This window comes from Micromys minutus (genome assembly GCF_963924665.1).
Source record: "Micromys minutus genome assembly, chromosome: X".
NCBI classification, from domain to species: Eukaryota; Metazoa; Chordata; class Mammalia; order Rodentia; family Muridae; genus Micromys; species Micromys minutus.
In genome coordinates this window covers 46,955,540-46,980,726 of record NC_137970.1, presented here as the reverse complement: position 1 = coordinate 46,980,726, position 25,187 = coordinate 46,955,540, and the positions used below count along the sequence as shown (strand labels likewise).

At 42.5% G+C, this 25,187-nt stretch overlaps 1 protein-coding gene across 7 annotated transcripts in view; it reads right to left on the bottom strand.

Annotated features, from left to right (window-relative positions):
* DLG3 (discs large MAGUK scaffold protein 3) overlaps positions 1 to 25,187 on the bottom strand; it is a gene marked incomplete at its 5' end in the record, with an annotated part of 49,222 nt that overhangs the window by 12,031 nt on the left and 12,004 nt on the right. For all 7 annotated transcript variants that reach the window (XM_080911031.1, XM_080911033.1, XM_080911035.1 and 4 more), the window contains one exon: positions 9,039 to 9,153. In XM_080911031.1, the coding sequence (XP_080767157.1) occupies positions 9,039 to 9,153 (115 nt within the window). The remainder of the gene's footprint in view (positions 1 to 9,038; positions 9,154 to 25,187) is intronic.

The following is a 25,187-nucleotide window of genomic DNA, read 5'->3' as shown; positions in this document are numbered from 1 at the left end:
CATGAGCATGACAGATATAGTATGATGGTTTGAATGAGAATAGCCCCATAGGCTCATATATTTTAATGCTTGGTTCACTTAAAAGAACTGTTTGGGAAGGATTAAGAGGTGTGGCTTTGTGGGAAAAGGTGTGTCACTGGGGTTGGGCTTTGAGGTCTGCCATTCTCAGTTAATTCTCTTTGGCTACTGCTTGATGATCAGATGTAAGCTTTTGGCCACTGCTCCTGTGCCATCCCTGATGCCATGCTCCCCCACCATGGCCACGGACTAAGCCTCTGAAACAGTAAGCAAATCCCTAATTAAATGCTTTCTTTTAGTAGTTGCCTTAGTCATGATGTTTTGGCACAGTAATAAAAATGTAACTAAGACAACTAGTAAGATCCTATCTCAAAAATTGAAAACAAAACTAAAGCTAAACAAAAGAACTGAGGTAGATAACAGTATATATAAAGATCAGAACATAGAGTTGACTGGGTAGAAACATAAGGTATGTTTTAACACCCAAAGAACTGGGCTTGGCCTTTGGTGACAACAAGTAGGGATATAGGGGAGAGTTAGTACAAATGAGTTTTCTAGATGCCAAGAATCCAATAATTTGTCATTTTTAAACATCTGAAAGTTTGACTAAAACTTATATAGCATCTACTTCTGAGATAAGCTCAGGCACTGCACAACACTCAACACACACAGATCCAAGCCAGCAAGAAAGCCACATTAGGACTGTACTGTTCACTTTGTTTTGCAACCACAGCATGTGTTCCCTTTACAATTTCCAAAAATGTAAGTCGATTAATGGAGAAATTGAGAAACAGCTCCACTAAGTACAGGCTTGCGCCTTCTACTTCAGAAGAGGCTTTAAGTTCCCTGGCAAACAAAGTCAAAAGGTTATATAACTCCAAATTCCCATTAAAAAGTAGCACCTGTTCCATTTGGCTTTTGTTTGACTGCTCTATGAATGATTGGACAAGGCTATATCAAAGAAAGGAATGGACAATGCTTGTAAGCCATGACTATTAAGGACATACAAAAATGATACCTAAGTTTTAAAGTCTGAACTAATATGTACAGTGATGAACCCAAACAATGAACTGAGAATTCCCCTTTCTGTCCATCAGGACTGCCAATAGGAAAAAAAGTAACTCAGCAGAAAATTGGGACCTCAAAGTTCATTCTGTCCACTTTGCTGTCTAAAAGAAAAAAAAAATTCTTAGGCATTCTTGAAGCTTCTTTCTAGCTCTAGCATGTAATGAGCCAGGGTATTTCCTTCAACAATTTCTTCCTTTGTCCTGATTTTGGTCTGTTTTCAAAACCCATGATACAAGTTTTTCTCCAAATCTATTCCCCATTTCCTGTAAAAATTCTGATATGCTAAGAACTAGAAGATATTCTTCAAATGAAGGCCAGGTCTAGAAATACATAGGACATTAGGGTCATTTTCTTCATTGATAAGTTTCAAGCTCCAGTAAAGAACTCCATTCCTATTCATGCAAGCAGTCATAATTAACCATAGTGGGTCACATACAAAAGGAACAAAAAATGGGGGTGAAAATTACCAAAATTCATGCTATACACACACACACACACACACACACACACACACACACACATACACACACCCATAAAATTGTCAAAAAAGAAAAAAAAGAAAAAAAAATTGTGGCCTTCTATCAGTGATAGTTAACCAAGTAGCCTAGAGTCCTAATAAAGGGACAGGCCTCAACCTTTTTATTCTAAGTACCTCCTTCATCCAAGCCTCTCACAGTTCCTTCCTCTCCACCTTTAACCCAGAGAAATTAAGATAGATACTAGTTCTTTTAAAGCCAAACTGAATCACTGTCCCAGAGTTGAAGTTTACCATATGCAAGGCCCAAATGACCCAGAACCATTTCAACCTCTGACACAAAGAGACAACAGGAAGGAAAAAAAAAAAGCCAAACCTTTGTCCTCACACCTAAAAATAAGACATAATAAAAAGATCTGCAGTGTGTGTACATGTAAGTTTACTGGAGGACAGGTGTGTTGGATGACAAGAAACCCCCTTTTCTTCTGAATTGTAATAGAATTTTAACATCTTCCTCAATTATTATTGTAATTATTGTTGTTGTTGTTGTTGGCCAGGAATATCACCTTGTGGAAATCAAAGAACAACTTTGTGGAGTTGTTTACTTGCCTTAACCTTCAGGTGGGATCTGGCCAATCAAACTCAGTTTAACAGGATTCCAGATTCTATGGGAAGCACCTTTACTCACTGAGCTATCTTGTTGGCCCAATAAAAAGAATTTCATGAAGTTAAGGTTAAATTAAGGACCAGTGAGGTCACTAGAAACACTGTCATGAAAGGTCAAAGCTTCCAGAACTATTTTCACTCCCAAGCCCACAGCCACAGTGCTCTGTGTAACCAGCAGAAAGCAACTCCCAGCCTCTCAGCCATGCCTGTGTACTTAAGCCCCAAGGTGAGGCAGATCCTAGGTACCCTATGACGTATCCATCATCAAGGTCGAACCAGAAAAATATGGAATTGTTTGAAGAAGAAACTATACAATAAGGCCTGGGAAAATAGAGAAATAGCACAAAGAACCCTTCACTGCTGTTCCATCAGCACAAGGCATGATAGACCCAGGAGTGTTCAGGTTCAAATCCCAGACTGGTCTTGGCATTCCAGCACTGAAGGCCACTGCCTGATCAGTTAAGGAGACAATGTTTCCAAAGGTCTTGGGAGCTCTACTGTTTAAGAGGTGACTTTTAAAATATCTTCATGGGCTGGAGAGGTGGCTCAGTGGTTAAGAGCACTGACTGCCCTTCCAGAGGTCCCAAGTTCAATTCCCAGCAACCACATGGTGGCTCACAACCATCTGTAATGAGATCTGATGCCCTCTTCTGGTGTGTCTGAAGACAGCTACAATGTATATAATAAATACATAAATCTTTAAAAAAATAAAATATCTTCAAAGAGATCTTGCATGTGCCCATCCACAGGGGTAATGCATACAGTTCTGGGAGACTCTGCAAATCTTCATTTCAGCTGACCCCTCAATAAGAAGGATATAATCAGCTCTGAGCAAACAGATTGCCTAGCAAAAGTCTTTGTAGTTCAGATCATAAATTCTGAGGGTTGCATATAAAAGATCCAAAGAAGTCATAAGCACCTTGCACAGCCATTGTGGCACCTTAAACTTAACAGGCAAGAATACAATGAAAATGCAACTCCCTGGAGGGAACTCGTTAGGCAGGTTTCCCAACACAGTAAACAAGAACAGTTTAGTATTAAGAGGCTACAAGGCAAGGGCTGCTTCTGCAGAACTCACAGGATTTTGCTGACCTCTTGACTGCCTGTCTTGCCTGGGTTGTATTGTTCTTCTCAGCCCCTTGTACAAATCCTCCGTGATCCAGCCTAAATTTCTCCTGCTTTGTGATACTACATACCCCAAATTTCCTTTGTAATCCATTCCGGACATTTGGTAGCAGCCTTCCTTTATAATTCTATTTATTGCAATTTACTTCTTGCATGATTATTTTTGAGTTTTCATAGCAGACCACCGAGGAAGCCCTTCTCAATGCTTGTGGAGGGTGGATGAGCCCAGGCTATCCCACAGAACACCCTCAAGTTATTATTCCTTAGTGTTCTACTGTGTTTGCCTTTCATTGAAACTGGGGTCTGGGGTATCACTAAAATGTTAAAGTTAAATTATACTTCAAAGTATAATTTGAAGACTGGACAGCCTACCTAGTGCCCGGTTGGCCTAATACGAGCACAGAAAACCATAAAGTAGCAGTTATATACATCAGCTCTTGATCTTAGTAGAAAATTAAAGTTTCCAGCAGCTTCCAAGAACAACCTAAAATTCTAAAGCCAAATTTTCAAGGGACACTGATCATAAGGGTAGCATCAAATGTGGCTACCAGAGTCAGTTATCTTGATACACCTTCAGAAAAGGAGCAGGTCAGGGACTTTACCTCTAGTCTACCTAAAAGGGCCAAGCCCTAAAGGGCAACCATGAATTTTAAGAGACATTCAAGGACCAACAACCCATAATAAGCTATCCTGTGGGGCTCCCTGTCCTGCAGATGCTGGGAAGGACAGAATGATTATGGCACTATGCTTGGAAACAGGCGGTTCCAGCAGCCACTGGTAGCACCGGTGACTTCCATACACAAGCCTAGGTGTACAGTTCAGTTTAGCAGTAGAGTGCTTGCTAGTACATTCCAGGCTCTGGATTTGACCCCTAACCCTGCAAAAATAAATAATTGTCACTACCACCAATTCTGTCAGACAGAGAAGTCTGCCAATAGTTTCTTTTTAGCATCTTCATCCCCTACTGGAGCTTAATGAAAAAAAAAAAAAAAATCAAGCTGAGCTTCAAAGAACACCACCCTGGGCAAAGTGTCCTGTTGTTGACGGAAAAAGCACTCTCCAGTCTTTTTTTTTGGTGACCAAGCCAATATACTAACATTGTTTCATTGAACCAAAACTACAGATGCCTCAACAGGATTTTCATTTTAGAGTGGGAAGAAGACTGGGAGATGGCCAGCCTGAGGCCAAAATTCTTAAACTGCCAGAATGTTGTCCTGAGGCTGCAAAGAATGCAGTCAGATGAGTCTGCGACATTCAAAAGCTACTTCTACAATTGCACAAGTGAGCCTCTTGGGCAACCTTTAGAGTCCTGGGTCATTCATTCATTTATAAATCAAAGGCAGGTCCTGAATTTAAACCTACTCAGTAGCATCGCCTTGTCTTCACATATAATTGGTCTAAATTAAACATCTAATCAACGAACTGTGAGCCAGTGGCATGAGAGGTGATTTCTGTGGTCCAGTCCAACACAGAATACCACAGTAGCAGAGCAAAAGCCCTAGGCACACACAAAGGCTCTGTTCATCACACTCGCCCAATAAGTGATGGTTGTAATGTGATAAAGAGAGGAAAGGGCTTTCTCGTTAAGTTCCTGGTGGTTTTAAAGCTGATTGCCAGTGTCCAGACACTGTCATCTCCCCCCCCCCAAAAAAAACTTCTATAACCCCTATGTTCAAAACAGCAGCAGCCCCCTAAGAGAGGGAGTTGCCTCCTTCAAAATAGCTTTGGAAACCCATGCAAACAAGAGGAAAATAGATCCTGGGGAGGGGAGGGCAAGAGATGGGAGGGGAGGGGAGGGGAGGGGAAGGGATTGGAGGGGAAGGGAAGGGAGTGGAGGGGAAGGGAGAAGGGAGGGGAGAGTAACTGAAACCTAAACTGAAACCCAAACTGAATGCAGACACATCACTGTCTGGGTAAAAGTCAGCTGCAGGAGACAGGAAGCCGACCACCACTTCCCTGCCTTCCACAGAACAGGAAACATGATGTTTAGTAGCTCCACTGAAATAAGTGTCAATCAGAGTATAAAGTAGCCATTCTCGAGCATTCTGACTGTTAAAAACACACTTTGTACCAGACCGCAGGCACAGGCCTGTAATCCCAGCTACTTGAGATGCTGGGGTGGGAGGAGCTCAAGACTGAAGTCAGCCTGGGTCACACAGTGAGATTCTGTCTCAAAAGAAAAAAGAATTATATGACGATCTAGCCTAATGGTAGCATGTATGAGGCCCTAGATTCAATCAATCCTGGATACTGGGGAGAGACCAACTGACCAAACAGTGTCAACAATGACCAAAAAAGAAAAAATATCAGTACACACAGAGCCCTGAGGCTCTAGAAGGGGTAGCTAGGGATATATTTTTTCTTACCAGCACTCCAGCTAATGTAACCAGTCATGGAGTTGGGGAAACTGAATGAATTACACTTTATTAAAGGTCAATGCAACTCAGTTCACATTCCAGTTTGGGAGTTTCCTAGCTGTCTCATTCAAACCTCAGTTTTTTCATATGCAAAATGGGAACATAATATACTATTATTCAAATGAGTTTAAGACCATTTAAAGAAAATAATAAAGATCTTGATGTGCGGGCAACCTGGGTTCCGTTTAAGCAGAAGATGCCAGCACACTACTAAAAGCTTCCGAGTACAACAGGCCCACATAGTGCTTCAGCTTTAATTCTGCAATGCCCAGGGCAAAAAGTCACCCAGGCTCTTGTATAACCCCTTCAGTGACCCAAAAAAAAAAAAAAAAAAAAAAAATCAAATACCTTCTCTCAAGAGGCAGTCCATTCCCTTTCAGACTTTTGATTATGAGCTCTTTCATCCTTACATTGGACTGAAATGTGCCCTGGGTGACAGAACAAATCCCTTTTCCACGTGACAAGGTAAGGAAATTAACTTAAGGCACGCTAAGAGGAGGGAAGGAGTCAGTTTGAATATGCCCTGTCTGAGACATGAGGTGAGCAGTTTGATCTTCTGCACATGCCCATCAGGTTGTTGACATGCAGGTTTGAGGCTCCAGAAAGCAGTGATACTGCTATCTAGAGCCCAGAGCTAAGGAGGTGTTTCGGACAGTTAGCAGGGCAGACAGAGCCTGTGGAGCAGCAGGACCAATGTCTGGTAGAAACACAGGTGATGAGGATGTCAGGCTGGTGTGGACCCATCAACCAGTCATTGAATATGGCAGCCATGAGGTCACTGCTCATCCCTGGCAAAGGCTCCTCTGGAGCCTTCGTGGGCTGCTCAGGAATCATGTCACCAGGCTGAAAAAATTAGTGCTCCCAACACGTGAAGCCACTGAAGAAGTGACTGGAAGAAGTGGCAGTGGAGAGTACTTGATTCCAAACCTTTGCAGCCGGGATGTTAGGGGGCTAGGCGTCTGTGAATGATAGTCCTTTGTTCGAATCTCCAGGGGGCAACACTGCCTACTGTCCAAGACAGTGTTTTCGGGACACTAAAAACGGTAAAGAATCTTGTGTTTGGGGATGGGGACATGGCTCAGTCAGAAAAGTACTTGCTGTGCAAAGCTGAGGTTCTGAGTTCAACCCCTAGCACCTGCACACCAGTGCTGGCCATGATGGCACATGCCTGCCGGTAATCCCAGTACTGGAGAAGCAGAGGCGAAGAGAAATCCTGGGCTCACAGGCAGTCCACCTAGCCTTCACCCCACACACACACACACGCATATGCACGCACATGCACACACAGGTATGCAGGCATAGAGTTGGTGAGTACAACACGCGTGCCTGCATTTGCCCAGCCTCACTAAAGGACTTGTTTGTCTACAGTCAGAGTTGTCTCTTAGGGAACTAGTGTTTCCTGCCACAGAATTCAGAGAGAGGAGGTAACAGTTTAGGGAACTATTGGTACCAATGGATTTTTTTTTCCTTTTTAAGAATGTAGGAAACAAGCTGAAACTAGTTGTGCAGGCCTGTAATCCCACTCCTCAAAAAGCTGAAGCAAGGATTATAAATTCAAAGGCTGTATTGGGCTACAGAGAGCAGGCCAGGGGGTTAGCCCAGGAAAGGGCTCCTGCTCCCAGCTGTCACCTTAAAGATTTCCAGATTGCCTCTACTCACAAACAGTTCCTATTCTAACCATATCGACTTTCCTCAGAGGACAAAGTTGTATAGCCAAGGTGAGGGACAGATTATATAAAACTAATTCGCTAGAAAGAGCCTCTTTCCCTTCCTTCCCTGAGTCCGGGTGAGTGGATACCTTGCCTCAGCGACAAAGTGGTGTTCCACAGCAAGAGCCAGTGCCTGTCCCCTACCCAGGCAGGGACAGCACTAGCAGAGGCTAGGCGGAGAGGAGAGATCTAAAAATAAAGCTCTCTGAAGGAACTGTCTTGCCTAAAGAGAGCTTCCCACGCACACTGAAGTGCCACATCTGCGGGGGCTGGAAGCATGGAACGGAACAATCCTGACCAAGTCACATAAATATTACCCACTTTTTGGGGGTGACAGCACATGATGGTTCCCCCACATCAGAGACCCACTGTCCATGTTGTAGATCCTGAGCAAGAGCTTCAGTGGCCACCAACAGGCCTTCCTTCTCCAGGAAGGAGACTGGAAAGAAGGCTGGGCCTAGTCAAGCCTCTCTCCCCTCCTGTGCCGCCAGCAGGCGGTGAATGCAGCAAAGATTCTCCGCCCACAAAGAGCAGAGTGCAGGGTTCACTTTAGAACTCTAAGGAGTCTAGCGGGCCTCGGATGCACGGAATGCTCCCTAGGCGGACTCCCAGTGCAGCAGGGTCACTGACTAACTGGAAAAAGAGAAGCAGCACGTGAGAGCTGCAATTAGCATTGACATCAGTTAGCTACCGTCATTTCACACCCCAATGACACAGTAATTGTCACGTTACCAGGCAACTGGCCTCTCCTTCCCGCCTCCGGCAAGTATCAGAGGCCACCATAAAATGTTCAGCCAGTTAAATGCGCCTGGACAGACTAAGGAGTAATCCCATCATTTTTGTAAGGCAGCTAACCTCAGAGTGCTGGTAACCAGCCTGTTGGTGCTCAAGAGCGAGGCAGGAAGAAGGAAACTGCCCCTAATTCTAAGAAAAGCTTGTGCTCCCTTATCAGTCGGCTAGCTGCAGGCTTTATACTTTGACCCCTTCAAGGGTCAAAAGCTCAGTCTTTGACAATGTCACCACATAGCTTTCAACAATAAGCTGTCTCTGCCTTTCCCTTCTTAGGGTGAATACGCCATCTTGTCCTATGAATCACATGCCTTGGGTGGAAAGAAGGGGCCGGGGACATAGCAGAACATTCAGAATCAGCAACCTGCCAGCTCTTTGGTCTCCTAAGAAACCCAGTACCAGGTCTGTAATAAGTGATATGCTCAGACGAAGACCCTCCTGTCTACCATGCATATGTGGAAGGAGATGCTAACTTTCCCCCTCAAAGCAGAGATTCTCAAGTAACAAACTTCAAAATTTCAAGTGTTACGTGAACGCTGACTAGCAACAATCACCTAACAGTCTTACAATTAGAGCAAACAGAACATTTCCTGGACTGACTCATTTGTGAGTGAAAAGGAAGAAAGCAGTTCACAAAAGGGAGGAGATACTGACCATAAAACCCACGCTGTGAGCACACAGTACAGAGTGTTGGTTTAGTGCAGGGAGTACACAATCCCCACCCTAGCAGTTAGACAGGAACTAGGCCCGGTGCTCAGAGGGGCAGCTTACCTGACGTACAAGGACCTCTTCTCACTGGTCCGGAGAGACCCCGACCCCGAGCTCATGCTGCTGTTCATCATTTGTTCGCGCAAGTCATGTATCTTGGATTCAAAGCGACTGTACTCTGTCAGGGAGACAAGGGGAAAAGAATGAAGCCAAGGAGCTCCCTGGGCCAGCACACCCCTGGTCAAAAAGTCAGGAGGACACTAGGCTTCAAAGCAGCCGAGAGGTGGAATCTCTGCTTTGATAAGCAGAGTCCCTCCCCCAAGTTGAGAAAGACAGACCAACCCTCCCCACCAAGAAGAGGAAAAAGGCACCTAGGGGGAAAAAAGAGTTGCATTTGGGTATGTCAAATGGAAACAGCTTTTATCTGCTTCAAAATCTCACTGATCCTTACAAAATAACAACTGGAAAGAGGTTCCAGGGCAGCCTTTATAAATCTTTAGAGCAGGCACTAAGGCCCAAGGAGAGCAGATGGGCAAGGAGACTTTCCCAAAAAGCGGGCTGCAGAGAACAGATGGCCCTGAGACACAGGGCAGGGGGGCTGGAAGGGACCAGAGGCTATCCAATCACTGTTAGGGAAGGAGGACAGTTTCCCCAGGATGACATTTTTAGTGAAGACAGAGTAGATCCCAGTACAAAGTCTAAAAAGAAACAAGCTGCAACCATTTGTCCAGCATTAAATCTCGAGCTCTCCTTAACACAACATTTTCAGGTCTATAACTGTTTGTAAAATGGGGTATGCTGAGAGGCACACAATGTAGAAATATCAGAAAACAAGGCGGACTTCAGTGACAAGCTGACTTTAAAAGCAGTCAAGATTTATACTGGAGGCTGAAGGTTGAGCAACTGCACTTCCAGGGGAAGATTTTCACAAAAGCATTCTTACGCACCACATAGGGGCTGGCAAGAAGCAACCCCACCTAGTCAGTGTGACTCTGTGGGAGAAAACACAACACCTGCTCCAACACCTGCCCTCCACCTCGGCTCCCCCCCCCCCTCGGCTCCCCCCCTCGGCTCCCTGGGCGAAGCAACCTGACCTTCAGCTGGGTGAAAAGGGAAATGCGCAGAAGCCAAGGTAAGGACGGGTGGAGCTAAAAGTCACATAAATCTCCTCCTCTCAGAGTTTCTTTTTCTTCCCTGTGGTATCAATGGAGCCAACCAGTTAAATTCACATGTTCTTTCATTCATCACACACTGAGTGTCACTGAAATTTGTCCACCTTACTTACTCCTGTCCCTACAATCCTAGAGGAAGTTGACTCACTGACTCACCTATTAAATGGTGGTGCGGGGGGGGGGGGGGGGGGGGGGGGGGCGGCGCACAGCAGCTGGACATTGTGCCTGTTCTGAGACTTACAAGGCAACACATCAATACAAATAAGCTGTCCTAATCTAAATGTAAAGGGTGGTGACTGATCTGTCATAGAAGCCTTGGGCTGTTGGGAGAGACAGGATACTTACCTCACTCCAGGGCTTGGCCTCTAACCCCTGAATCAGGGATCATTTCTCACTCCTTCCTTCCAGGCCCTCCCTTCAAGCTCACTCACTCACTCAGCGAAGAACCATGCAGGCAAGAGATTTGACCAGGCAGTACTTCCCTGGTGACGATGAATCAAAGAACAGTACAACTGTACGTAGAACCTGGACTGAATCTAGCTCAGTGCCGCATACCAGTAACCACAGTACCAGAAGGCTAGGGCAGAAGGGGCACAAATCCTAGGTCAGCCTGGAATATAACCCAAGACCCTGCCTTACTAAAGCAACACAACCCCCAAATTCAGAACACCGATGAGTGATATCCAATCTATCTTCAAGGGTTTTGCTCTCATCTATGCATAACCTTCTTTGGAGGTGACCCTGCCCACTGAACTCTAACAGAGCAGCAGCAGGCCACAGCGGTTGCTTAGTAACTGTTTCTCAAAAAGAAAATCCTTTAAAAACAACCACCAAGCCACCATTTCCTCAAAACTCATAATCCAAGATTGATAATTCTGAGCCAGGGGACCCAATTAAAGTAAGAAAGGGAAGGGGAGCAAAGCTGCTGCTTTGTGGGGTCTGTTATCAGCTTTTCAAGTTCATTGGACTGCATTATTCATTTTTCTTATTCAGATGAACCCCTAGAGTTTCACTCCTTACCAGTTTCTGGCTTCTAGCTGGATACTATCTACTGACCACTAGACACAGAGTATCCTGTGCTAAATGACTGCTGAGGAAAACTGTGTCCAAATAGAAGCATCTGTTATCAAACCAATAAAGCAGATGATTTAACTGATGGCCACCAGCTTTACAGAGGCCATCCAAAGGTAGTAAAGAAGTATCATGGGGCTGGAGAGATGGCTCAGTGGTTAAGAGCACTGACTGCTCTTCCAGAGGTCCCGAGTTCAAATCCCAGCAACCACATGGTGGCTCACAACTGTCCATAACTGCAGTTCCAGAAGAGTTGATGCTTTAGTTTCAGGGGGTAACTACTGGGAGCAACTGAGGTTGCTCATCACCGTTTTAGGACATTAATAACTCCCACTGGTCACCCAGTTAATAGATCCACAATGCTAGGGAGGGAATAGAGGCCCAGACAAGCCCTTTACCAGTAAGCTACATCCCAGACTGGTTAAGATACTTTATAAAGAACAAAGATAAAGTCATTCCAACAATAATGTATGTGGAATGGACTCAAGACAGTGACTATTACTATTAGCAAATATTTCCCCAACACAAAATCTTCACTTATAAAACAGCTAAATTCTAAGACTTCCCAAGATTTTTCCTTCCCTTCCACTTACCAGTAAAGCAGCCATTATTTGGAGGGCATCTCTTAGGCCCAAGTCACTGCGTAGGAAGCTACTTGACCATCCTTCCTTCTGAGAGGGCCCCACTTCAAATAGGCTACTTTCAAGAAGCACTACATATTACTAAAATCTCAAGTCTATTAAACTGCACTTTATTCATTTTCCCATTCAGATAAACCCAACCATTTGTGACCCACGATGAGTCATACTCTGCTTCCTCCTTCCTTTTTACCAATGCTAATCACACAGGAGAAAGCAGAAAATCATACAGGCACAAGTAGAAGCCAGTACAGAGAGAGGATTTCTCAGGGACCACAGTGTGCTTTAAGATCAGAATTCTGAGAAGCCCCCCATGCTGTCCCTGATATACTGTATCCTTAGCCACTGAATGGAGCAGAGCCCAGAAATCTGCCTTCAGAAAGCATTAAGTAACCGTGATGCCCCATCAAGTTGGACCCAGCTGGTCTGGACTCAGAGAAGCCAGTTTGGTTTTGGGTAATAGCAAGGCAATGATCTGAGAAAAGTTTCCAAAGGAAGGCAGGGCAAGAGGAATGGCATGCTCCCCCTACCCCAAAACTTGATAATACAATCTCAAATCCACAAATGGAAAATGCAAAAGAGGCCATTGCTCAATGTGCCTGCAAAGGTTTGTAAAGACTACAACAGTGGGGTTTTCGGCTTGGTCCCCTTCCTGGTCTCTTATGCATGTGCTTCTCCATCTCCAACAAATGCTTTTTCAACTGCCAAATAAGACCATACAAAAGTGTTTTAATCTTAAAATTTTGATTTTTTAAAATTTGCAGTACTGGTTATCAAACCCAGGACTTCACGCATGCTAGGCAGACCCTCTACCACTAAGTCCAGCCCCTGACTTAAAAAAAAGTCTGTTTCCAGTTTCTTCTTTAGAGATTTCTGTCTAGTTTCCTCCTCCCGCTATTTGGAAACAATCACTGTTAGTATTTTTCATATCTATCTTTCCAGGCTTCCCTCCATACATATCTATGTATTCACAGCTCAGACAGAGACACACATATACTTGCTTTCATTCTCTGATGTCATAGAAACCCATTCACATGAGCACACAAATAAAGACCACATACATATTAATGGTCACATAGTAATGCATATTCAAGAGGACATAATCTTATTCAGTCATATCCTGGTCAATGTAGATGGGGCTCTTGCCATATGGCCAGGATAACCTAGTGTTCACTTGCTGTATAGCCCGGGCTGGGCTTCAATTCATGGCAAGTGTACCTCTCAGACTCTGGAGTGTTGGGATTATAGGTATGCACCAACACGTGCAGCCTACATCAATCAATGTTCAATCAATGCTGCACTGTACAATTGCATGAATCTGTCTGAAGCACAGATTTCTAAATGTGAAAGTGCAGAGTCAAATACACAATCAATGCCCACTCAGATCATCCCAGAGCTGAGTCAGGGTACAATACAGTACTAGCACACTTGCCTGTCATACATGTGACCCTGAGTTTTATCTCAGCATTACAAAAAAGCAAAAAAAAATTGATTGTAACTATCATATGAAACTCCAACATTCTGAAACCATTCTGAAGCATTTCTGACTGTAAAGATAAAGTGATATTTGGAAGCTTCCAGAAGCCTTTTGGTTTCTATAGAAGCAGAGGCAAAATTTACTTTTGAGAACAGACTGGTCTTTGGTTTGGGAAACCTTTTGTTTGGGGACTACACTTTAGTGAGCCTTTCAGCTATGCAAAAGTAAAGCCAAGCTTTTTCTCTGGAACAGAGCACCATTTCCCTGCCTTTTGGTTAAGAGGAAGTCTGGAAAGGATAAGACAGAAAGGATGTAATGTTCTCTGCACAGTAATGCAAAGGGCTGCTCTACCAGTGAGTGTAGTACTCCAGCATTAGTGCCCAGGTCACAGGCCTCCCTCTCCTTTTTCAGGGTACCGTTAAGTCCATTTTACCTGTAAAATGGTCTACCTGTCTTTATAAGTATCTAGGACTAGATTTGACCACTCACTGTGCCTTCTCCTACCTGAAGCCCAAGCTTTTCTTTCCTTACACTAAAATGTCCCCTTACTATGACTGACACCCCCACTTTTCCATGCACAGCCAGTATGTCACAAGTTCTGATCTTTCTTCTTGATCACGCCATGTCCTCACTCCATCTCTCGCTTTCATAGCTATTGCTTTTCTGTTGATTTAACTTCTTTGTTTTCTCTGGACTATTTTAGTTTCTTTAAAGACTGGTCTCTGTTACCCAGGCCTACTGAAAATCCGGGCCTCAAAAGATCCTCCAGCCTCAACCTCCTGAATGGTTGTGACACCAGTGTCAGAATGTTTTATCTATGCCCCCCAGCCATGAATTAGGTCACATTGCCTCTGCCTGACTTAGGTCACATTGTGTCATTGTTTTTCCTCTGGGCCACTGTTTATTGTGGTAACTGGTCTTTAGATCCTTATTTGGCCACTATAAAACTACAGTTTCAAGACTTCCCCATCCAAATATGTATGACCACAGCTACTAAAGAATCTTACCCTAACACCTGAAGTAATCATTCAAGGACTGCTTCACCATTCCTGAATATTATCTACCTGTTTCTCATTCCACAAATGCTCTTGAATTTCCTGGTCTCGAACCCTTGAACACAATTCATTCGCATCTCTCATGTCCTGCTCCTCTATTGCTTTTCACTGCCTGAAGCCAGACACTCTTTGTGCCCTTCAACACCATTCCTTCATTACTATACAAGTCTTATCCACTCATGAACTTATTCACCTATTTACCAAGTGTCCACTGCATACCACTCACTGTGTTAGCTGTTGAGAATATACCAGTAATCAAAACCGTCCCTATAAATTACAATCATATCAACAAACAACCACTCAATTACAACCTTTAAAACTGCAATGAATAAAAGAGCGGAGGGAGATTCAGACAAAATGACCCAATCTACTTGGGGAGATAGATTTCAACAAAGCTCTCCCTGGGAGAAGTGACATTTAAGTCCATAGGAAGGAGAGGGAGGAGGAAAGAAAAGGAGGAAGAGGGGGCTGGAGAGATGGCTCAGCAGTTAAGAGCACTGACTGCTCTTCCAAAGGTCCTGAGTTCAATTCCCAGCAACCACATGGTGGCTCACAACCATCTGTAATAAGATCTGATGCCCTCTTCTGGTGTGTCTGAAGACAACTACAGTGTACTTATATTTAATAAATAAATAAATAAATAAATAAATAAATAAATAAATAAATAAATAGATCTTTTTAAAAAAGGAGGAAGAGAGGAAAGAGGAGTAGGGAGAGAGAATATAAACCTTCTGATCTTGAGGTCCCACAAAATGCTGAGTAGGGAAGGCATGGCTGAATCCTATGTAGCTCATGTTCGGAATGACTCCTAACAGCTACCCAACAAGCTCATCAGTTCAGATCTCAAACTCAGTTCCCATTCGCCATTGCTGAGCTGCCCCAAGGTTTTAAGCAATCACCAACTGTGAAAAATGACAGCGCACTGGTGGAAATAAAGCTACAAGCTCTACAGAGAGGCACAGATTCTGATGAGTGTAAATTGTTTCAGCCTTCTAATGTTGCCTTTGGAGTCTGAACCTTTGGGACTGCGTGAATTACAAGCACCTATGGAAATGTTTGAAGACAGCTCTTCATGTCTTCAAACTAAATGGATGGAGCTAAAGAAGTTGATCAGGACACCTATTACCAAGCTAGACATGGTGGCACACACCTGCAATCCTACCACTCAGGAGGTCAAGATACAGGACTACCTCAATGTCAAGGCTAGCCTGGGCTACAATGGTACATGTCTTAATACAGTAGCAACAAGAAATCTCTAAGTACAGCATACATGAATTGACAAAAGGTATGTTTCTTGGAATTTTTGCCTCTATACAATTAAGAAAATGTGGGTTAGTTTGTCATTATGGGCCCACTACTTCAAGAATCCAACATCTTTAAAGCTAAACAATTTTGAAAGGCTATTCTAATTATAACTTTATGATTTTAAGAAAAATAAATGAGGTTCATGAGGAATCAAACCTAGGATAATCTATTTCTTTTATTTAACAAAATTTTAAAATCTACAAATAACCTCAAACTCTTTGCTTTATATATATATATTAAAATAAAATCTCAAGGGTATGTAAGCCAGCAGAAGTGACAAACAGCTTCCATATGGACAAATATCGCTTAAGGAAAAATAATTCCAGCTCTACCCTTAGAACGATGACTTGAAATTATGACTAGCCCTACACAGAAACCTGTTCTGGTCCCTGTACTGTCACAGTGCACTTCCTCAGAGACACATACTCAGCCAAGGCTGAGAACAAAACAGAAAACAAGATGCACTCCGTAAGTAAGCATGCTAGAACAATTCCAGTTTTCCCTACAGACTGTGTGGGGATTTTGTGTTGGTGTGAGTGTGAGTATGTGTGTGTGTGTCTGTCTGTCTGTCTCCCCAAGAAGTGAGGATGTAGGAAGAGCTGGCTGTTTGAGTGAAAGTGTTATGCTCACTAAAGTCTTTATAACACCCAGCCACTTGGTCTGAAATGAGTACAAAAGTAGCTTGCTTTCACATCCATCAAGTAGTCAGATTGGGTAAAAGCTTCAAACAGGGCCTTCTCCCTACTTCAAAGGAAATTTCACATAGCCTGTTCCAATGAAACATGACCAAGTGTTTAGCTCCTTTAACCCACAAATCAAAGTATATAGAAAGGTCACCCAAGGCAGGTCTTCTCTTGCAGAAAACCTGAGAATGAAGGTACAATTTTACCCTTAGTGTGCTCTCAGTACCAGACATTCTCAGAACAATCTTTTACACTCAATGGTAAATGCTACCTCATAATGACCAAAACATACACAGCTTATAATGAAGCTTGCCAATCTAAGTTGATGTTACCAATTTCTATATTTTGTCAGGTCAATAATCCACATTTAAATATATATCCTTCACAGTAATCCTCCCCCCAGAATTATGAATTGCCCAACAATCTTACTAGAGTATCATCTGAACCTTTTAAGTCAAATTCCTGTAAAAAGGAGACCAGAGAAAAAGGGCTCTAGAGAAAGACCCCTTCTCCTCTAGTTTATAGTTGCTAAAGTATCTGTGATTGCTTTCAAGTAATCTCTTTGTAAAATAATCAGATAGTCCAAGGTAAACCATGACAGAACAGAGTAAGAAACTCCAAAATCCAAATTATGAGAGTATAAAATAATTTTGCTTATAATAAAAATAAGTCTTCAAGTCAATGGTTCTAAATGTGAAGCAAAAACATTAAGTAACCACAAGAAAACACAGTTGGGCATTTATTTTCTCTCGGGATAGGAAAGGACCTTCAAGATCTCTCAATACAGACCAAAAGCATGAGAGGGAATGAAAAGCTGATTTGTTGTAATCCTAGCACATGGGGAGCTGAGATAGGACGATAGTTGAGGTCAAAGCCTGCTCAGTCTACATAGCAATTCCGTGTCTCAAACAAAAAGGGACAGTAGGATAGCTCAGTAGTAAAGACTCTGCTTAGCTTATGTGAGGTCTTGGGGTTTGATTCCCATCACTGAAACAATAAAAAAAAAACGAATTGCAAAAGCCTTTGTAATATATCCAACAAAGAACTAATAATTTACCTATATAAACCTTCAATAGCTGATTGTACCACAAAAGGAAATGGAGAAAGTGTATAAACAGGCACTTGTTAGGGAAGTGACCTTCCATTTTAACCCCAGCACTTAGTTTTTGAGTCATAATCTAGCTATGTAGTTCAGGACAGCCTTGGACCTCCTGAATGCTAGGATGACAGGCTTGTTCCATCACACTGAATGATAGGAAACTGGAAAGGGATGAAAGGCGTGGGAGGGGGTGGAAAGTGGGTAACCAACACTAAGGATTATAAAAAAGTCATAAGGAATCTACTATTTTATAAGTAGTGTTAAAATATAATTGAAAACTAGTCAGAATGAAGGTATCCTGCACTGCACAGGGAGATGTTTCTCCCAGAAGCCCCAGGTTATTTTTTGTTTTGTACTCCCTGCCTAGCAACTCACTACCTAGACCAGGATGGCCCCTAACTCAGAGATTTGCATACTTCTGCCTCTCAAGTGTTTATAGAAACTATCTTGATTTGTTTTGTTTATTTGTCAACTTGACAAGCTAGTCATCTGAGAGCCGAGATCCTCCAAGGAGAAAATGTCGCCAAAAGACTGGCTGCAGGCAAGCCTGTAGGGCATTTGCTTAATTAATGATTGATGCAGAAGGACACAGCCAATTGTGGGTGGTGGTATCCCTGGGCAGATGGTCCTGGAGTGTAAATGAAAGCAAACTGGTGGCTGGAGCAATGGCTCAGTGGCTAAGAGCACTGACTGCTCTTAGGTTCAATCCCCAGCCCACACTCCAGCATCTGACAACCATCTGTTTCTGCAGTAAATGGAACCTGCTGAAGCCCTCTTCTGCCCCTTTGGGGATTCTTACACAAAATATAAATATAAAAGAAAGGTGGTGCTGACGGTGGCAGTGGTGGCTGTGGAAGCCTTTAATCCCAGCACTCAGGAGGCAGAGACAGGCAGATCACTGAGTTCAGGCCCAGCCTGGTGTATAGACTGAGTTCCAGAACACCCAAGGCTATACAGAGAAATCTCCTCTCTCCTCCTGCCCCCCCGCCATCATTCTGTGTGTATATGTATAAGTATACACATATGAATGAAAGCAGGCCCAGCAAGCCAGCAACTAGTTTTCTCTATGGCATCTGATTCAAGTTCCTGCCACCAGGTTCCTGCCCTGACTGCCCTTAGTGATAGAGTGTGATCTGTGAGTTGTAAGGGGAGATGATAAACCCTTGTTCCTCAAGTTGTGTTTAGTTAGTTAACATAAAGAAAAACCTAACTTAGAAGCCATTGATTATTAAAGAAAACCCCCCAGTGGCAGATATGGGAAAACACCGGGAAGTTGTTGGTCAGAGAGGCCACAGAGGCCCCCAAAGGTTACCCACCAGAACTGGATGGTAAGATCCTTCTGCTGAAGATACTATACACTTTAGTCACAGGACATGGAAAATTAAGCTGGAGCTGAGTTGATACCTTCCTCCTAGCTGGCTAGTTTTCATAGTGCTAGAAGGTGCTACCCAGGCTGCTACAAGAGAGGTTATCAACAGTCTCAACCCGACTGTGAGTCCTGTAAGGACAATAAGGACCAGCTTGGCAATATGTACCTGTTAGTGCAATAATGCCATGAATATTGTGGGGTAGTTAACACTGTGAGAGTGGATCTGAAGCCCATTCCACACAGAAAATCCATGCTGAGTACTGTAAACCTGCTCAAGAGCTGATGGCTGGAGGAACACGTGTTCAAACAGCCTTTGAAGCACTCACGTTTATGTCCAAATAAATAACAGTGCTGTTCTCAGCTTTTATCACAAAAGCTTCCTACTGCACTGGATGGTGGTTAATGAAGAGACTCATAACTGATAGAAGTACTGAGAGTAAGGTAAAGTGTTCAGCCCTAGATGGGACAGCACCATAGCCCACTTCCAAGGCTTGGCTATAGCAGGATAGGTTGAAAAGAACAGAAGAGCTGGAGGATGGAGAGGTGTGCTGCAAAAAAGGCATGGCCACTTCCCTTACAAACTCACTGCAACGCTGCTTACCTACATAAGACCCACACAGATCGGGGAGAGCCAACAACTTTCATTCTGCAAGGGGGAAGGGCTTATGAAGGCCAGTCCCACAAGGAGCCATTGCCAATTAACAGTGGCTTGGGGAAGGAGTGTCACTTTCTTTAATGTTGTACTGATTGATGATAAGTTCCCCATGCTCCAGTAAATAACCTCCCACCCATGTTCATGCAAGGAACTCTAATTAAACTCAGTGGGGGCCCTCAAGCAAAAGGACATGAAAGGGTTCGGCAGGGGAGGGGAGGGGAGTGAAAGAGTGCTAGGAGGTGGCAAAGGTTGAAATTCATTCTATGCATGTAGAAAACTGCCAAAAGAATGGAAATAAATAAAATTACTCTGCATTAGTGAGAAATTTTTGGTGGGGGAGGGGACCTTATATTGCCCGCAGAGGTAAAAGCTAATTTGAAAAAAATGCATCAAAAGCATTAAACAGGTTCATATTCTTTAAATGAATAATTCCATTTGAAAGAACATATTCTCAGGAAATAATTATAGATTCAGAGAAACCTTGTACAAGGATATTCATTAAGGCATTTTTAGAAGAACAGAATATTGGGGGGAAAACCCTAAATATCTGTAGCTACTACCGGAAGAATGGTTACCTGAATCATGGCACACATGAGGGGCTATTTGTTAACTACTTCAAATAATTTTCTCAAATAATATGTAATGACCTAAGAAAATAGTCATGATGTAATTTAAAATAATGAAAAGAATATAAAAATTGCCTCAATCTAATAATCCCATTTTCAAAGTTACAGACACAGTGTATGTTATGTAAAATATAAATACATATGGTTTGAGAAGAAACATACAAAGATGTACAGGCGCCAGTGGTTATCCCTGGAGGTAGTTTGACAGGTGATTTGAATTTTATGACTTTGTATTTTTTATATTTGCAATTATATGAAATTCTTATATTTTTTATATCCAGGAATAAAATTGAAGGGATCTGAGTAAAAAGACACACTGAACAGACCAACAGTATACCAGGGCAAAGCCAGGGTGTACTTACACTAGAAATGTCAGTCTACACTGCTCCTAGCTTAGCAATCAGGTGCAAACAAATCTACATGAACAGAGAACCATTATAACCCAGGCACTGAATGCCTTACTGAAGTCTACATCCACCACAGTCATACCTTCCTGACCCACACTGCAGCAACCCTGTCCTCTGAGAGAATATGAGCAAGCTGCCCTGTCTGACTTTGGTGCTTACCACTTTCTTCTTCTGGACAGTTAGAAAACACTAGAAAAGCCAGTTTGGAATTTAACCCCACATTTACAAAATTCTTTCTCTTTTTTGAAACTCAAATCCTTTAAGTACATGTTTATATAAAACATGTTATCTTCATTTTTTTAGCTAACAAAATATCTCATCACTCAATTTTGTCAAACAGAAAATTCAAAAAATTTCTGAGGCTTTTGCTTTTCAGGGAGCTGTGAATTCAGTGAAAAGTGAACAGAAGCCTTTCTCAAGAGGATAAAAGCCTAGCTCAAGAGAGAGGGGCGGATGAGAACCTTTATTAAAGCAAAGCAGTTATTGTATTAGTTCAAGATCACGTGATTTAATAAGTACAAACAAAAATTCATAAATTGAGTTAAAAACTTACTTCCACTTATCTAACAGAATTTTAGCTAGAAAACATATAACAAAACATTTTACATAATCTCCTCATTTTAGACATTAGGAAACTGAGTCTAAAAGTCAAGAATTTTTATCCATTTAGAGAAAAATCCAGAAGTAGATCTCAGGAGCTTGGCTTCTCTAATATAGATAATATATGACCTTCTATATCATATATGTAGGAGTCTAGTATCTCTATATTGTGCTAATAGATATATGTGTAGGTATACATGTGTGTGCATGTATTTTACACAACAGTGGCAAAAACAAGTTTTAATTTCAGTAACAGTGGCAGTCCCAAATTACTCTCTCTCTGTTCCTCTGTTTAAAGCAATAGAACATTTACCCTTTAGAAGAATATACTAGTGTTGTTTTCTTCTTTTTAAAACCATCAGAGTCATTATGAAGGTCAAGATTTCAACAGCTAGTACAATAGACTGAAAAAACGTCCTCAAATGCTATTAATTACATTTAAAACCCATTCTTATTCCTACATATTACTGTAGTCATTCCACCTAGCAGGAAGATCTGATGTTTAACAAAGAGCAAAGCTCCTAAGATTTTGACTCACACCTAGCAAGGACAAGAAAGCACCTGTCTAGCTAGGTTCAAAACACCGTGCCAAATTTCACTCCAATGTCCTTGGGGCTACAGAAACACAGGACACGGAAAAGCCCAACACAAACACACATGCAGCTTCAGGGGACAAAACTGTGAGGAAGGAGAGCTACATATTCTCTTCTAAGTTTACAAAACTGGGTAGGCCTGAAAGGGTGTAGTCACTTCAAGAAGTCTGGCAGTGCCTCAAAAATGTTGTTACCTTCTGACCCACAGCAATTTTACTTCTAGGTGTAAATCCAAGAGAGCTGAAAACATCTGTTCACAGGAAAACTTCGTCAGGAATGTTCGTAATAGCAGTATTCACAACAGCAAAAAAGTGAAAAGAACACAAATGCCCGTCAACCCAAGAACAGATAAACAAAATGGGTTCTAACCGCACACTGCTGTCATCCTACCCTGAAGCAGTGAGGGACAGACACATGTTACAACATGGCTGAACCTTGAAGAGGTTACACTAAGAGAAGCTGGGCACAACAGGCCAAATATTGCAAAGTTTACATGAACTGCCTAAGGTTGTGGGGGCAGGGAAGAGCTGGGGGAAACACAACAGACTGGTAGTGGGTCAAATCTTCTAGGAGTGATGAAAATATTCTAAAATTGACTGTAACAAAAATCCTAAAAATTGAAGAAAGAGCTGAAATGTATATCTTAAATGAACATGCTCATATTATGGCATGTGAATTATATCTCAATAACTTGATTCCATAAAAGGTGGACCCTATCATTCTTATCAGATCATCATTTCTAGCTAAAGCATCTTCACTAAAGCTTTAAACCCCTCCAGCACACTCAGCTGGTGGGACTGAGAGCTAGCTACTTACCTTTGGGTTCCTTCTAATCACTGGAGCAATGGCATGCTTGGCACTCTTTGTTCTCAAGTTAATTTGTAAACAGGGTGAGAATCAAATCAAAGCAGAACTGAACAACAAATAATAAGCCCTTAAAATATGTTCAGCATTACTATTGGGGAATGCAAATCAAGACCACAAGGAGATTCCACTTCACACCCAGCAGGATGGTGACAACCAAGAGAACTGACAAGTGTTGGGGAGGATGCAGGGATGGTACAGGCCCAATAGAAAGCAGCCTGGACAGTCCTCTAAGGGGAATGGTAATGTGATTTGATCCAGAGAACATATCCAAGAAATATGTAAGCTTCTGCCCACTGAAAGGTTGCAGGTTGCGCATTAATGTTCACAGAGTATTATTTATAATAGTTCAAACACACACACACACACACACACACAAAGAGAGAGAGAGAGAGAGAGAGAGAGAGAGAGAGAGAGAGAGAGAGAGAGAGAGTACCACTACATGCTACAACATAATTACCTTGATTGCGTGCTAAGTAAAAAAAAGCCAGTCTCAAAAAGCCACATACTATGTACTTTCCCTTAGATGAAAAATTCAGAATAAACAGTAACTTCATAAACATCAGAAAGGGGATTTGTGGTTGCCTAGGGCTAAGAGGGATAAGAAGTTTGAGGGTTGGGGCTGGAGAGATGGCTCAGCAGTTAAGAGCAGTGAGTGAGTTCAATTCCCAGCAACCACACTGTGGCTCACAATCATCTGAAATAGGATCTGATGCTCTCTTCAGGTGTGTCTGAAGACAACTACAGTGTACTCACATATACGAGAATAAAGAAACCGTAAAAAAATAAAAAGAAGTTCGGGGTGATAGTTAAGCTATTAAACTCCATTATGTGTAGCCTTGAATTAATTGTTGTCATAAAATGAATGACAAGGTTGGGGGTGTCACTCAGTGACACAACCCCTGCTTAGCATACATAACGCCCCAGATACCATCCCCAGTACTCAGAAGGAATGACCCAACTCCAGTTGACAAAATGAGAAATGCCTACTTACACCATTAATATTCTAAACCTGGTCCCATTGGCTGTTCAATTGAGCAAAGCAACTCTCCCCTCTCCAACACAACCACTTCCTATGGGAACTCACTTTTCTGTCGGAGACTCCCACATGCTTCCAGAAATCTCTTTCCTTCTTTCTGTGCAGGACTGAATGATCACCAGGACTGAAAAGCTGAGATAAACAAGGTGTGGTAGCATACACCTTTAATCCCACCAGCATTTGGGAAGGCAGAAGTAGGAAGATCTGGTCAGCCAACCAGCCTGATCTACACAGCCAGTTCCAAGCCAACCAAAGCCAGGTAAAGAGACCTTATCTCAAAAACAACAACAAAAACACAAAAAAGTACAGCCAGGCAGTGATGGTGCACACCTTTAGTCCCAGCATAGGGAGGCAGAGGCAGGAGAGTCTCTGAGTTTGAGGCTAGCCTGGTTTACAGTAGAGGACTGCCAGGATTACACAGGGAAATCTTGTTTGGACCCCCCCCCAAAGTATGTAGAAGCCCAGAGATTAAATGGCATCCAACCCCTCCTTGTACAGAGGAGATCTATTAGGAAGCTAGTATCTTAAACCTATCCCTCTCTATTACACAGAGATAGAGAAAATCCCCCATCCCTCCCCTCACTAGAGCCCCAGGTCTTTTGCTTCCATTAATTTGCCTTTCGTGGCCAGTTTATGTAAATGAAACCATGGAATTAGTTTCTTTTCATTTGTGTTGTTTCAGTTTGGTTTTTAAAACAGGGTCTCACTATGTAGCTCTGGCTGTTCTAGAAGCCACTATGTAAACTGAGCTGGCCTGGGACCCTGAGATCTGTCTGTCTCTGAAGTGCTGGTGGGATTTAAGATGTGCCTTGGGTTTTCTGTTTGTTTGTTTGTTTGTTTTTTGTTTACTTAATGTTTTCAAGGTTCAGCCTTGTTGTGACAACCAGTTCTTTATTCTGTTTTATGATAGAAGAGAAAATTTGGTCTAAATTAAGAGTGGCCTTTGTTCACCCATTGTAGATTTGGTGGACATTTAGGTTCTTTCCACCTTTTCACTCTGAGGACTTCTTCGTCCTTGCCTTAGCCTTGCTTTAGGAATGCAGTAGGAGTTTCAAAACTTCCTTTGCCTTGATGCAGTTTAATCTCTGCCCTCATGAGAGATCATATTGATAGGGTAGCAATGTTTACATCCTTCATTCCTAAATATGGGGAAATGTTGTAAAAAAAAAAAAAAAAAAAAAAAACCCTCTGGAACTTTCATGCTATCAGCCCTGACTCGGCTCTTCCAGAGTTTATGTGGAGGAGTTTCTGTGGTGAGCCCATTAGGCACCTTAAAATGGAAAAAGTATTCTCTCACTTAGCATACTTCTACCCCATATGGTTTTACATTCTAGTTAAAAACAAAAGCAAAATCAACCAAACAAACAAAATGTCAGAAAGGATCAGTCCCCACTTGGTCTACTTTAAATGATCCATTTCTGGCTCAATTATTGATTAGAGATCAGGTTTATACTGTAAAAACAAGAGGTCTTTCCACAAAAACAAGAGCTCAGTTTATAAACAGAGGGTGGAAGAGAGCAACTAGGGGGAAAGTGTAGGAGACCTCAACCAACATGTTA